The sequence below is a fragment of the Caretta caretta genome, chromosome 6 (genome assembly GCF_965140235.1).
Source record: "Caretta caretta isolate rCarCar2 chromosome 6, rCarCar1.hap1, whole genome shotgun sequence".
Lineage (NCBI taxonomy): Eukaryota > Metazoa > Chordata > Testudines > Cheloniidae > Caretta > Caretta caretta.
Window position 1 is genome coordinate 116,913,529 of NC_134211.1, and position 13,218 is coordinate 116,926,746.

A 13,218-nucleotide genomic window follows, 5' to 3' on the forward strand; every position below is an offset into this window, starting at 1 on the left:
ACCTATTTCACTGTAACAGGAACCCATTGACGCCCATCCATCTATGCTTTGGTGCGCTTACCTCACACAGTCCCTGCTGCACAGCAGCCTCTTCACTGGAGAGCACGCAGGTGTTTAACATCTCTTCCATGTTGTTCAAACACTGACTGATCGCCAAAAGCAGCTCAAAGAGCTTTCTGTCCAAATTTAAGGACGCTTCCCCGGCCCCATTTTCCTGGATGAAGACAAGTTATAGCATTTTTCAGAGCTTCCAACCAAGTCAGAGATGATACTGAGCAAGAACACTGACTAAAGAAATGTGTGTAAAACAGTGAAATATTATCCAACTCATGCTATTAGTAATAAACAGAGGTAGTAAAATACTGAATGGCTAATTTGGAAACAGTCCTCACCCTAACCTTCTATTTTGTACCCATGCAATATTGCAGACTCAACCGAAGTCAGTAACATGACCCGTTATCTACTGTTGCAATTTTGATGTGCAAATTACATCACTTGTGCCAGCAAATGTTTGCATCAGGGCAATAGCTAATGTTGGGGTTGAAAAATGAGAAGCTGCTTCTCAAAATCCAGACCTGATTCCGCAGTGCATTAAGAACCTGACCAAAGCCCGCCTCTATAATACACTCAGTTTTGGGGAACATGGTTACTGACTAGCTGTGCTTCATTGTGCTAAAGCTATGTCTAGCTTTCTAGAAGTCCTTGTTGTTAGGATATAGATATTCAGGCCTGTCTGTAAAGGCCTATACTCTAAGAATTTAGGTGTATTCTTATCACTTGGCTAGTTATAGAGGTACAAAAGAAAGAATCAAAATCACTGTCTGCCGGTGTAAGGGCCTTCTCTTACTGTGACAGTTTGTGGCCCTGTGCTTAGGCTAAGGCCTTTGGCTAAGCAGCAGAGGCAGACATAAGCTGGGAAGCGAACGGTCACATCCTCACATTCCAAACTAGTCACATTGAAATAAGGTGCTATTCGGCTGTTAGGAATACAATCCTGTCCTGATAGTGCCTATCACCTCCAGAGAAAGGGAAGTGCCTAGAAAATGTAAAAGGAAACTTAGTTTGATAGCATCCCATCTGGCAAGAACTCACTTATCAATAGCTGGGATGTGGAATCCTCACTTCTGTATTGTTTTGTCATTATAGTTCTCACTTTGCTGTTGTTTGTCTCTATAATCTCTGTCTGGTTCTGTGATTGTTTCTGTCTGCTGTATAATTAATTTTGCTGGGTGTAAACTAATTAAGATGGTGGGATATAATTGGGTACATAATCATGTTACAATACATTAGGATTGGTTAGTTAAATTTCAGGAAAATGATTGGTTAAGGTATAGCAAAGCAGAACTCAAGTTTTACTATATAGTCTGCAGTCAATCAGGAAGTAGGTGGGTGAGGGTGGGCATGCGGGTGAGGGAAATGGGAACAGGGAATGGGGGTAAGAAAATTGGAATCATGTTTTGCTAAAGGGGGAAATGGGAACAGGGAATGGGAGTAAGGAAGTTGGAATCATGTTTGGCTAAGGGCAGGAATGGGAACAGGGACACAGGTGTAAGGCTCTGTGGTGTCAGAGCTGGGAAGGAGGACACTAAGGAAGGAAACTGGAATCATGCTTGCTGGAAGTTCACCCCAATAAACATCGAATTGTTTGCACCTTTGGACTTTGGGTATTGTTGCTCTCTGTTCATGCGAGAAGGACCAGGGAAGTAAGTGGGTGAAGAGATAAGCCCCCTAACACTTGTCATTTTTGGAATAACAGAGCACGTGATTTGTACCTGTGTCTGCACAACATTTGCTTCTTGGCTTAGATCTCCAAGCAGCATGGTGTAGGTTTTCAGTTCCTCAACAGTTGGGGTTCTAATGCTACATACAGCACCTCTCGGCAGAATATTCAGTTTTGTTGTAATCTAACGTTTGGAAAAGCAAATTACAGTTAGATTAATGATTCAGATTAAAAATGGAACCATACTGCTACATAATATTCTTTTTAAAACAAAAAATTAAAATAACACCATCTGGATCCTATGGGTCACATTTTCACTAACAGGAAGGAAGCTCACCTGCAAAAAGGTTTTCATACCTGTTGCATCCACAAAAACCTATTTATATGCACGCAAAGGTGCCACTTCGGCCTCTGGCTGAAAACATAGCCCTGTGAGTTTCAGTCTTTCAAAACTACAGGCTGCAGTCCTCAGTAAGGTAACCCCCCTGTTTACTTCTGTTTGAGTTCTCCCTGAGTGAGGACTGCATGTCCCAGTCCTTCACCACTCATGACCCTCCTTGAGTAACTGATATTGTCCCATGTAATGGAATCATTTCTGAGAACACAAAATATCAGCCTGTTTGTAGTTACTAATTTTTTTTTAATATCAACGAACAAAACTAACAAAAGTACAAGTTATTCATGTTCTCACACAGTAAAAACCTGCAAAGTCATACTAATAATCTTCAGTCCCTACAGCCCAAACTTTGGCTTTGACATACACCATGTACGTCCTCATAGAGGACAATCGAGTCCCGCAATGGTGAATGTCAGGACAGAATTTGTCCCTGAGATCAATGTTTGCATCTGCAAGAACTGGGCTTTAATCTCTATCTAGGCTAGGAGTTGGGCACCTAACTCCCCTAGGCTTCTTTAAAAATCCCAGCTGAAATAAAAAAAGACAGCATCAGGCCTAACCATGTAATACAAAAATTCATCTAGATGGCCTCTATGCTACTTATTACACTCACCACTGCAGTGACACCATCTAACAAAAATTTAAAGGAAAGCACTAATGACTACTCATAATGGCTTTCAAGGATGAGCGAGAGAAACAGTAATACTAAAAATGCCTGGTAACGATACCCCTGACTACTATAAATCACGATTTCAATTGGACAGCTATGACACTGTTTTCAATTATTTAATGATGTTAAGAGAGACAATATGACGATACAGAAAGCGAAATGTATTCATTTATGCCTTTGCCGTATCTGAGTAAGGAGCACATATTAGAGGTAATAATTATTTTGTCTTGGAAGGAACATAAACGAACCTGAGGGTCAGCAAGCTGACACAGAGGAGACTTCATCGTAGAAAACAGCTCTTGTTGTAAATATTGCCACTTATCACCAGTCTGGTCCTTTAAAAATGGACCAGCAAAGTCACTCCTTGGAATAGGTACGTTACTGCTGTGTTCGGGGAACATGATCATAAGAACAAGGAAAGATTAGCATATCAATAGACTGTTACAACTGTGTGTATAGAATTATCTCCCTTAACCTACCCTCCTTCCCCACATATACCCACAGTAAAACCAACAGAATGTGTGAATTTAGCCTCACCCTTAATCACATTTTTTTTTTGCCACTCCCTTTCCTCCCACTTTTGTTTTGCTTGTTATCCACTTAGGCTATAATCCTGTGAAGATTTACATACATGCTTAACTTTATGCATTGTGAACACTCCCACTGCCTTCAATGATTTCTTGAATTCAGTGAGATGACTCCAGCATGTAAATTTAAGCTTCTACTCATATCCTTGCAGGACAGGGGCCTTAAACTGTCAGCTCGTTGGGGGTAGGGTCCGTACCTCCACATGCCTGTATAGTACTTAGCATACAGTTGGCACAACAGAAATAATAACTAATAAGAATAATCTTCCTTCAAGCTTTCCCTTTCATTCAGTACTAGCTTATCACCAAATGTTGTGTTAAAGAGGTGAAATAAAAGATAGTGGGTTTTTAAACAATACTATTATGATAGAGAAAAGCCTTCAGTGCATATTTATACTCAGTGGCTGTCAGGCGATGTATTATTTGTAATTACCATCAGCATAATCTTCTAAGCAGCACCACAGACATTTAAAAGCATGGGAATGATGTAGCATACAGTGTTGGGGCAGAATGAAATGCAGCACAGCAGAAGGCTGAAGCTGTGTCTGCACTTACAGTGGCAGGTACAGGACAGGCACGACATGTGTAGCTACATGCTGCAGTGAAAGGCTCCGGCAGTGGGGAGGGCTCTGACATGAGTCTTTCCCCTCTGCCTGAGCTTTTGCCTGCTGCCAGAGACTTTCACTGCAGCAGGGAAAGGCCCCGGCAGGGGAGGCAGCAGGACACTACCCTGCTAAAAATAACAGGGTAGACAAGGAAGGCACTGTTTGGGTGGGTAGAGAGCTGTGTAGGGTAGATACCTAGGGGGTCAGGCGTGCCTCACTCTCTGTGCTTCTATTTATACCCATGCTAGCGGGGTGTGCAGTGTCTGTACTCTACACACTGCCTAAAAGTAGATGTATCTTAAGGCAACAGGATACATAACTATAGTTGATAAGTGCATACATTGTAAAACTTTGACACACATTTGGAATTAATTAATTGTAAAGCATCAATAACATGCCTGTAGGGCAAGTTTCTTCCAACTCAACTCAGTTAGAAGTTGGCTTATACCCTGACGTACGAGGGATTATATCACTTCCCAAACTCCCTTTTTTAAAATCCTTACTATTCTAACTCTGGATGTTCTCATTATCCATATAAATGTCCAGTCCTTTTTTGAATATTTTGAATACTCTTGGCCTCGGTGATAACCACAGGCTAATTGTACACTATGTGTGAAAACTTCTTACCTTCTACTAGTTTTAAATTTGCTGCTTTTTACTGTCACTGAATGTCCCCTTGTTTTTGTATTGTGAAATAAGGAGAATAGAGGTGCCTGATCTACCTCTGTATATAAGTTTTGTTGTCATGCCTACCATAGCTTATGACACACAATAATAATAATTATTAATTATATTACCATAGCATATAGGAGGCCTAGTCATGGACCCGGATCCTATCTTGGTAGGTACTGTACAAACACACTTGAGTTATGTAGCAATTTCAGGGGATACTACAGTGTGAATTGGATCTCCACTAAACTGCACAGCTTTTGACAGATTTTTTCCTTCTGTAATTTTTTGTTTTTTTTTGGCAACACACCCCTGTGTGAGAACCTCCTGTGCCTCAGCAATCCTGCAGACCATATGGTGTTTGGAAGACATGCTCAGTGACTAATTTTTCTATTTTGTACCTTGAATCTAACTTCTGAGTAGTGCTGTCATCAAAGTGTGGCTGCATTTTTTCTACATAAAATTTGATGAAGTCGACAAGATTATTTTGCTCAGTCAGTTTTAACGGCAGATTCTGGAAATAAGGAATAACATGAATGATAAAGTAAAGTGTGTAAACCATGTTCTTCTCAAAGGATGGTCTTGGTTGCTCATTTAACAAAAATAAATAAAAATAATTACAGCTACCAAAACAAAAAGCAACTGATTATATACATGTGAACTACACATAACTTTATCAAATACATAACTTTTCTTAGATGATATAACATTATGGAATTGTTTTTAACCTATGTTGAGATCTAAAAGCTAATAATAAAACCACAGAAATGTAGGGCTGGAAGACATTTCAAAAGGTCTTCTAGTTCAGCCCCCCCATGCTAAAGTGGGATTAAGTATATGTAGGCCATCCCTCACAGGTGTTTGTCGAACCCTGTTCTTAAAAACCTTCAATAATGGGATTCCACAACCTCTCTAGTTGCCTTCACTGATGGCTATCACATCACGGCAGGAGAACAGAGCATACTGTGAAATAATGGACCATATCTTTCCATTCTTATTCTGGCAAAACTCCCATTGAATTCAATGAGACTTTTGCTTGAGTATGAACCACTAGATTTAACCGTGTGTCTTTTAATTAGAAGAGGGAGTTGAATTAGAAATTCAGCAACTCCAGTCTCCAGTCTGGATTGTTTACTTGAGTAATCTTCAAAGAGAGAAGGCACAAAAAGGAAAAAGCTGATTTTCAAACAGCAGAATCTACAGTGTTACTTACAGAACCGAGAACTTGAGCTCATATTTTTAATCTGCTAACAGTAACCTTAAAAGCCACTATAGGCTAGATTGTGGGTAAAATTTTCAAAAGCACCTCAATTACACTGGAGCCTCAAGTCCCATTTTCAAAAGTGACTTAGGTATTTATTGCCAGATTTTCAAAGATATTTAAGTGTTTAAGGTGCAGAAAGGTGCCTAGTGGTATTTTCAGAAGTTCCTGAACAGGTTCATCACGTGTTTAGGTGCTTTAGAAAATCCCACTACATGCCTATATGCATCTTTAGACACCTAAATAATTTTGAAAATACGGCCCTTAGAAACCGAAGTCCCACTCACTTTCGATTAGAGTTAGGCTCCTAAGTGCCCAAGACACTTTTGACAAGTTTTTCCCATGCCTCTAGGCACAGCCATGATCAAGGTGTGCAGCGTAAGCTGCCCCGCTCCAGGAGTGCCCTTCGGAGGTATGCACCTCAGACACACCCCTCAAGGCTTTGTCCACACACAAAAGCTGCATTGGTTTAGTTAAATCAGTGCTGCTTTGTGTGATGACTCTTTTACATCAGTTTAGGCCTGTTAAGTAACACTCACTGTTCCCGCCCCCCAGCTCCAGGGGGGTAGTAGTTTGCTGCTAGCATTTACCAGGAGCAAACTACATCACCTCCCTCTCACAAGCTCAGCTGCACTGGTCAGGGTGTTGGGGGTGGAGCCAAGGCTCTGCCCATTCCCTGCCCCCACTCCCCTACTCCTGGCAGTGCCTGCTTACTCCCATGTGCCCAGACCCAAGGCAGGGTAACCCCCACAGAAATGCAGGGAGAGCTCTCCCTCCCTGTGGAGGTGTATAATCCAAGTCACGGTCTAGCCCTCGGAGTCAAGCATATCTGAACAAAGCAGATAATAGACAACTGCTCTTTGTATTTATGGGATGAGCAGCAGGATTACCTGATGCTGCTGCAAACCATTATGGCTGCTGAAAGGTGGCACATCAGTGGTAACAAGGTTGGATACTTTGGAGCTGCCAGGCTGAAGAAGTTCTGAAGGGATCCTTTCACTGTTGTTGAGCTATAAAGTGAGACAGTGTTTTGTGAAAGCTCTCAGAAGTCAAAAAGTGGCAAAACATATGTGTGTAATTTAGGGAAGAGATGTTATCATGACAGGCTCTGAAAAATACACTGGGGATGAACCAGGAATGATCTCTCAGAAGGATGGGACAAGGCTATTAGTTTAGCCTTGCTGCAAAGATATTTGTGCTGTTTCACCTGGGGAGAGCTTGAATTTATTCTCATCTTCCAGTAAAGTCCTTTCTTTCATTAGTTCACCTCCCCATACTGTTGGTAGCAGAATTATAGGAAAGTACGGTTTTGGAAGTTTCATTGACACCAACTCTTAACACTTTTGCCTGAATGAACTATGGTGAGGTGCAATTTATGCATGTAAAACTAGCTTCCAATTTCCACATGGTTCATATGGTCTGGAAGTTGTGTAGATTTTCTGCCTGGTGATACTTGTAGAGGAATGTTGGTATTCAACAGGAGAGTTTAGCACCACCAGTCCCTTCCCTGGCTACCACTACTCACCTTTCAGACAGCTCTGTTCCAGGGTAGGTGAGCCTGCAGCTGTCTTTGCCAATGCACCCACCCCTAGCAGACTTTCTTGAAGCCACCATAAAAAGATGGGGTGGGGAACTAGCCCCACAGCTGTAACTGACTGCCAATAAATGAGTCAATCTAAGCAGAGATATTCAGAGAGATACTCAGATGAGTACTGAATAGGCACAGAGAACAACCTATTCCTTCATCGATGTTGGAGATCCTCTAGTGGAAGACACAGGTGGGGCAGTGTGGGAAAGCTTGCATTGTCACTGCCCTTGCTATTCCTGTTCTCTGAAGAGAGGGCTACAGTCTTGGAATTGTCCTCTTGGAACCTTTCACCACCAGGATCTCTATTATACATAACATTTTTTTAAAAATCTTAAAATATTTTTTTCATTCTCTCTCATTTTGGCTCATAAAACCTTGACCTCAGACACTGTGCTCTTTAAGCAAAACGAAATCATTCAGAGAACCACTAAAACCATTACAAGCAGCAAGCTGCGCATAATTATACAGCACTGTGAACTAAAATGACAGTGACAGACATGCACATTCATTTGCATCCATCCCTTAATTTCACAATGTCTCTTATAACTAGTCCTCTGAAGCCCTCACCTATTACAGCACAATGTCTCACTCACAGGACTTCGACTAGTATTCAGGCTTTTTACCTGTTCTTCACTGTATTTGTCCTGAAGCATCACCTGGACTTTTTCCAAATTGCACTTCACATCCTTGAGCTTCAAGGAAAGGGCCTCTGCTTCTTTCTGAGGGCCTGCACTATCTCCTTGCTGCCTATCTCTGCAATCTTCCAATAAAGAAGCAACCTTTTGTTCAATCTCTGATAACATAACCTAGGAAATAGAGCAGTTAATTATTCATCTTTACCAGCACAACTGCCTAATACTCTAGTCACTGTTCACACTTCAGCTGTTTGCTTCCGGGAGCTGCTTGAGGTAAATGCTGCACCCCTGACCCCCTCCCACGCCTCAACCCCCTGCTCCAGCCCTGCTCCTGCTCTCTGAACCCCTCGGTCCCAGCCCGAAGCACCCTCCTGCACTCCAAACCCCTCATCCCCAGCCCCACACCAGAGCCCGCCCTCCCAGCCAGAGACCTCACCCCCCACCCCCACGCCCCAATCCCCTACCCCAGCCCTTATCCCCTCCCACCCTCTGAACCCTTCGGTCCCAGCCCATCATGAAATATTTGTTCGCCACAAAGGTACTGACAGACTGTAATCAGGTCACCCCTTAACAGTCTCTTTGGCAAACTAAATAGATTGAGCTCCTTGAGTCCTTCTCTATCAGGCATGTTTTTTAATCCTTTAATCATTTTGTGGCTCTTCCCTAAACCTTCTCTAATTTTTCCATCCTCCTTTTTTAATTGTAGACATCAGAACTGGACACAGTATTCCAGTAGCAGCCATACCAGTGTAAAAATAGAGGTAATATAACCTCCCTATTCCTATGCGAGATTCCCATTTATGCATCCAAGGACTGCCACTAGCCTTTCTGGCCACAGCATCTCAGTGGAAGTTCGTGTTCAGCTGATTATCCACCATGATCCATAAGTCTTGTAAGTGACTTGGCAGTCAGTGAGTGAGGAAAGGAAAATGCTCTGGCTATATTAATACAGTACAGCATTTTTTACTTTTCTTTTTTAAACTTTTAATTATATCCATTTGCAAAGCCAGAGATATTCCAGGAGTTCAATTCATGTTATGAGACTAATACTTAGAAAAATACAAAATCTGTTTATTAACTAATATATAAAGAGGCATGTTTTAAAAAGGAAGCCATTTCAAAATGTAGTTTTTAACCATCTACAGAAGCAGAACAGGATACCGTTAGGGCCAAATTTTGACTTCAGGGTTTATATGGAAGAAGTCCAAAATGTCACGGCTAGGTAAAGAACCATACTTGTGGAGATCATGGTCCACAAATCCTCTTACCCTTTGACCTATAGGTGCAGGCTCTCCATTCCAACAGTGATAGTAAGAGCATAGTTACAATGACACAGTCATCAAGATTGATTTGCTTTGACTGCATATCTGAGCTTGCAGCTGCTATGTGCTACTCCCCCTTGTGCTACGAGGCCTTGCTGAGACCAGGAAAAATGTTGCTTTTTGAGTTCCAACTGTCAAATTTGAGCTAAATATTAAACTCTGACTATATTGGTATTAAATAGGGTTTATAGTGGAGTCAAACTAGTTTTCCTAGTTTATATAAGGCCCTGGTATGAACCCTGAGTGAATAGGCCTGTAGTCATTTGTAGTAGTGGAATCAGGCCCAGTACATAAATTAGCTGAGAACATTCTCATTGATTTAAAATGGGCATCTTTGTATTAGGCCATTGTGTTCCCCAAAGCTTGTCATTGCTGCAGATAGTGACAGAGTGAAAAGATCCACACTATCTCTGTGAAAAGGAATGAGCTGTAGCTACAGTAGCATGCACAAATATAAACCTGTCCAGTTGCAGTGTTGAACATCTAGGTTCCATCTAGGAAGACCAGATAGCAATCGTGAAAAAACGGGACAGGAGGCAGGGGGTAATAGGCACCTATATAACACAAAGCCCCAAATACCGGGACTGATCTTATAAATCGGAACATCTGGTCACTCTAGCTCCATCTAATCCTGCAAAGACTTATGCAAGGGAATAATTTTATGTACACTGTCTTCACATTGACTTCAATTGGACTATTCTTACTGCAAGAGTAAATCTCACCCTTAAGTCTGCAGGATTGGGCCCCAGAGTGCAAAACAAAAATTTACATTTTAGGAAGAAATTTTAGAGCACTTTTACCTGAAAAGCCTACACTAGAATAAAATGGAAATGTCAAATGGTTAGCAAATTCCCTATTCAGTAAACAAGCTTTTATCGTGACTGAGGTCACTGTCTCATTAAAAAAAAAAAAACAACCTGCCTTTTTTTAGTGAATTTAAACCGGTGAACTTTTTATACACATTATACACATTGGGGTGGAGATAGCTCAGTGGTTTGAACATTGGCCTCCTAAACCCAGGGTTGTGAGCTCAATCCTTGAGGGGATCATTTAGGGATCTGGGGCAAAAATAAGGGACGGTACTTGGTCCTGCTGTGAAGTCAGGGGACTGGACTCGATGACCTTTCAAGGTCCCTTCCAGCTCTATGAGATAGGTATATCTCCATATTAATTAATAAAACTATGCAAACCAAAATGATCTGTGTAAATTACAGTAAATCTTTCTTTACAAAACACAAATTTGTTATGCTGTAAATCCTATCTAAGATCTCAGATACTAAAATATACAGACAAGGAAACTGAATGTGTACAATATGGTTTAAAAAAAGGTAATTGGAAAAAAGCAGCTAAAATCAAAACCAAGTGGTTCCTCTTCACTACAGTGTACGGCAGAGTACGCAGGAACAGGAGCTGAAGCAGTAATTGTAGCTTTTATGCAAACACACCTATTGGGGGAAGGGTGATTGGTTTAGCTGGCAGCAGTGAACTTTGACCACTTAATCTTACCTGGCAATCAGCAAGCTGCTGTTCCACCATCTGCTGCATTTCAGGGCTCTGAGTTTCTGACTCCAGGGACACTTTAGTTTTGTCTAGCCACAGCTCCAGCTCAGCAACCTGTATCTGGCAGACATGGAGGATCTTTTCAGGCTCAGGCCTATTGCTATCCACTGTTTCCTTTGATTCTCCTGGTTTGTTCTGAAAGCACTGGCAAGTGTTTGTGTCAGAAGAAGGCGTGTCACCCTGAAGCAAAGGACATTCAAACACAGAAAATCTATCAGCGGAAAATGTTTAACTTTGGTATACCAAGAGCTATGAACCTGCACTGGCAGTCACCTTATTCCCAGGTTAAAACAGAAAGAAAAACCCCAACAACTACGCTGAATGATCATATGATCTGGTGCAAAAGGTTTCCAAGCAGCCAATTTGCATTTACACAGGTATATCTGAGCACACAGGAAGAACAATGACTCATGGTTCATTAACTAGCTATCCCAGAGGATAGGTATTTTTCTGTGAGTTCAATGCAAAGTGTTGTATTCTAAGGCACACAGAGCATGCAGCTGGGAAATACTTATGTGCTACTTTCAGGAGTTCAGTTCCAAATAAACTTTAAAAGCATTCTTTATTTAGGATGTAGGCTATACAGAAAACATTGTAGAGTCTTAACTCAAACCCACCCTTGAATAACATTTCTCTTTTATTTATCTTCACCCTAGGAGCAGCCTTTAACATTCCGTGATAAACACAATTTTCTTAAGTTTTGGACAAGCAGGCAAATTTTCAAAAATGCATATGCAGGTCGGGGTTGTGCACACACAGGCATAGACATGCATGTGCAAATCTCTAATTTTCATTTGCGAATCGAGTGCGTAAGGCAAGTGTGTGCAAAAATACATACATACATCTGACAATTAGGTCCCTAATATGGTAGTGCAGGGGTCGGCAACCTATGGCACGTGTGCCAAAGACAAGCACGCAAGCCGATTTTTAATGGCACGCTGCTGCCTGCCAGGTCCCAGCCGCCGGCCCCGCTCAGCCCGCTGCTGAACCCAGGCTGGCAGCGGGCTGAGCTGGACTGGGACCCTGGCGGGCAGCAGCGTACCATTAAAAATCCTACCCGCCCCGGCCCGCTCTTCTCCGCACCCCCTGCGGTGGCAGGGTGAAGAAGCTTGGTCCTGTCGGCTGCTGCTGCAGGGCAGGCAAGTTCCCCCTCCCCCGCCTCTTCTCCCAGCCCTGGGTTCCTGCCCCTCCTCGTCTCCCTCCCTGCCACCGATCAGCTGATGGCCCTTGACAGGGAGGGGGAGAAGCGGAGCTGCTCCCTGCTCGGGGAGGAGGCGGAGACAAGGTGGGGACACGGCGTTGGGGAAGGGAGTTGGAATCAGGGCTTATCTCCTCCAGCCCTCTGCCGTGAGCTGCTCTAGGCAGGTGGCTGGGAGCACCCCCATGAGCCTAGCCCACATCCCCAGCCCCCTGCCCCCCCCACACTCCCAGCCCTCTGCCCTGACCCCTGCACCCCCCCGCCTTCTGTCCTGACTCCAGCACCCCCCTCACACCCAGCCCCCCCACAACCCCAGCCCTGACTCCAGCACCCCCCCACATACCCAGCCCCCTACACCCCATGCCCTGAGTCCTGCACCCTCCTCACATATTCCCAGCCCCCTGCCCTGACTTCTGCACCCCCCGCACATACCCAGCCTCTGCCCTGACCCCTGCACCCCCACACACACCCAGCCCTCTGCCCTGACCCGTACACCCCGCCACACACCCCAGCCCTCTGCCCTGACCCCTGCACCCCCCACACATACCCAGACACCCCCACACCCCATTCCCTGACTCTTGCACCCCCCACATTCCCACCCTCACCCCTCGCACCAAACGGGAGCTGCCCATGTAAGCACTCCACACCCAAACCTCCTGCCCCAACCCTGAGTCCCCTCCCTCATTCTAGCTCCTGGCCAGACCCTGCACCCCAACCCCCAGCCTGCTCCTTCACCCCCAGACCTGTGCTCAGTGCACCCCTACCCTCAGCTCAGTGCAGAGAAAGAAGAAGAGAATCGGCTAGAACCAGGGAGAAGGTAGGTACCCACTCTATGTGGACAGGGCCGGGACTCCAAACCGGCAGCGGGCTGAGCGGGGCCGGCAGCCGGGACCCTGGCTGGCAGGAGCCAGCAGATGGAACCCCAGACCGGCAGCGGGCTGAGCCGCTCAGTCCACTGCCAGTTTGGGGTCCCGGCCACTGACCCCAGTCAGCCCACTGCCGGTCT

General features: G+C 44.0%; 1 protein-coding gene across 10 annotated transcripts in view; it reads right to left on the bottom strand.

Moving 5' to 3' along the window:
• SYNE2 (spectrin repeat containing nuclear envelope protein 2) overlaps nt 1–13,218 on the bottom strand; it is a 261,703-nt gene that overhangs the window by 93,969 nt on the left and 154,516 nt on the right. For 8 of the 10 annotated variants that reach the window (XM_075129940.1, XM_075129947.1, XM_075129944.1 and 5 more), the window contains 7 exons: nt 10,961–11,194; nt 8,121–8,303; nt 6,800–6,919; nt 5,050–5,162; nt 3,036–3,171; nt 1,773–1,904; nt 62–214 (listed from right to left, as the gene is read on the bottom strand). In XM_075129940.1, coding sequence (XP_074986041.1) covers nt 62–214; nt 1,773–1,904; nt 3,036–3,171; nt 5,050–5,162; nt 6,800–6,919; nt 8,121–8,303; nt 10,961–11,194 — 1,071 coding nt within the window. The remainder of the gene's footprint in view (nt 1–61; nt 215–1,772; nt 1,905–3,035; nt 3,172–5,049; nt 5,163–6,799; nt 6,920–8,120; nt 8,304–10,960; nt 11,195–13,218) is intronic. The other 2 variants (XM_075129941.1, XM_075129946.1) reach the window with 2 other exon arrangements.